This window comes from Saccoglossus kowalevskii, chromosome 11 (assembly GCF_978046115.1).
Source record: "Saccoglossus kowalevskii chromosome 11, keSacKowa6.1, whole genome shotgun sequence".
Taxonomy (NCBI): Eukaryota; Metazoa; Hemichordata; class Enteropneusta; family Harrimaniidae; genus Saccoglossus; species Saccoglossus kowalevskii.
The window spans coordinates 28,390,123-28,391,967 of record NC_140651.1 but is presented as its reverse complement, the minus strand read 5'-3'; the positions used below and the strand labels follow the sequence as shown (position 1 = coordinate 28,391,967).

General features: G+C 35.4%; 1 protein-coding gene across 1 annotated transcript; it reads right to left on the bottom strand.

The window, feature by feature from the left end:
• Positions 1-333: 333 nt before the first annotated feature.
• On the bottom strand, positions 334-1,334 carry LOC146736607 (uncharacterized). Its single transcript, XM_085505515.1, has 2 exons — positions 909-1,334; positions 334-497 (listed from the first exon to the last, which is right to left on the bottom strand). Exon 1 carries the CDS (start codon positions 1,280-1,282, stop codon positions 914-916), a length of 369 nt encoding a protein of 122 aa, XP_085361641.1. The 5' UTR covers positions 1,283-1,334; the 3' UTR covers positions 334-497; positions 909-913.
• Positions 1,335-1,845: the final 511 nt, after the last annotated feature.

The following is a 1,845-nucleotide window of genomic DNA, read 5'->3' as shown; positions in this document are numbered from 1 at the left end:
TGAGACCACATCTCTATGTTAACTTGTCTGCTTATTCGGGTACAATACCAACTGTGTGAAGGTCACTATATGAATTCACTCCAAAGTTAAACATCCTATTACACGAGAATAATTAAATTACAATCTATGTTCAAAAAATGGAACAGTAGCAGTATGTAATCTCGAATATGCGCTTACATCTGGATATTAAATTCATGGCCCTATTTTGTCAAATTTGTTTAGAATAATGAATGAAAATAAAATGACTACACTTTTTAAAATGAACATGGTAATGTTGAGCCACATTCCATATCCGATGAACCATATACATAAATACCCAAATGCACATACGAGTCAAATATATTTTAGCATTTAATTATTTAACTCCATCTTTGAAAACATCGAATCAGATAAACTGATAGCACGCTCACGCGCATCACTTATCAGCAATACAATGTGTACCAAAGATATCGAGTAGCTTATATAGAACATCCATCTGCACCATAATGATATGTACTCTGTAAAAAAGTGAGACAATATTTTGATAAAATGAACTGCCAATAACGGTTAATACTTTAGAAACAGTGATCGATCTGACAATATGAGCAAGCGAGTTCTGATTCAAGAATATCATTAACAATATACAGAACCCTGACAAGATAACGATGTCTTAATAGAGTTTAACGAGTTGTTCAATGGCTTGTTCAATGGTTATCACTGTTCATTTATTTAGGTGTAATTCAATATAGGCAAACACAACGTGGCGGACATTGTGGGCCAGATTCAGTTGCAAATAGTAAAAAGGCACATGGACAGAAAAAATATAAACAGTAAGTAATAAATAAATACAAGACAACCCAAAAAAGGTATCTCAGCATAGCCACTAATTAGAAAGATAAGTCTGACCATTAGGAAGTATGGTAACAAACCTTAGCTATTTTCCAAATGATACAGAAATTACACATCTACTGTTAGCAATTTCTCCCTGCCATGATTCAGTATAGGAAGATCTCAGCCACAGACCACATTTCGTTCCAATACCAATAACCACACCATCTTTGTCAACTGATATATCAGACACTGTGCCTTCCTGAGTCGGGTTCATGATCCATCTGTCATTCACTGTACGCTTTGTAAACAGTTTGCCAGTCCTTCCAACAGCTAATATACTTTGATCTGGTAGCACTGACACGGATTTCACGTATCCATGATTAGCAAACGGGCCTGTCCATGTACCCTCAACACCTGGTCGTGTGCATATTTTGTGGCGCATATCAATACCAACAATTGTACCATCAGCCATTTGGGTAACATCCTGTACTAAACCACCATTTTCCACTGGTCCCTCCCAAGCGTCATTCAGTCTTGCCTTGATATACAATTGATTGTCTGTACCAACACCTAAAAACTCACCATTGTTGAGAACTGTCATTGCTATCACACAACAACTATTCGGTACAGGACCAGACCATATTCCTTCAATACCATCTCGAGTGTACATTTTATTGTCAGTCCCAATACCATAAATTGCTGGAATTAATGTAGAAAATATATCACACATTTATAAACTAATATTGCATACAATTAAAATGATGTCATTCGATAGAATAAATTTAGTTGCATTGGTGGCCTAGCCGAACTCGGTATTTGTCAGCAAGTAAGATTCCATTTATAAATATATAATATGACTTTTTTTCAACAATCTGTCAATGTTGTATAATCGAGTAGTATCCAATAGTAGAATCACGTGTTGGTGCATATACACGATCGAATAAATAAATAGGGCTTGATGAATCATGTCATATATGTTGTGGTATTCAATCACTTTATGACACAACATATCCACCCATAGATAGATTACACAAA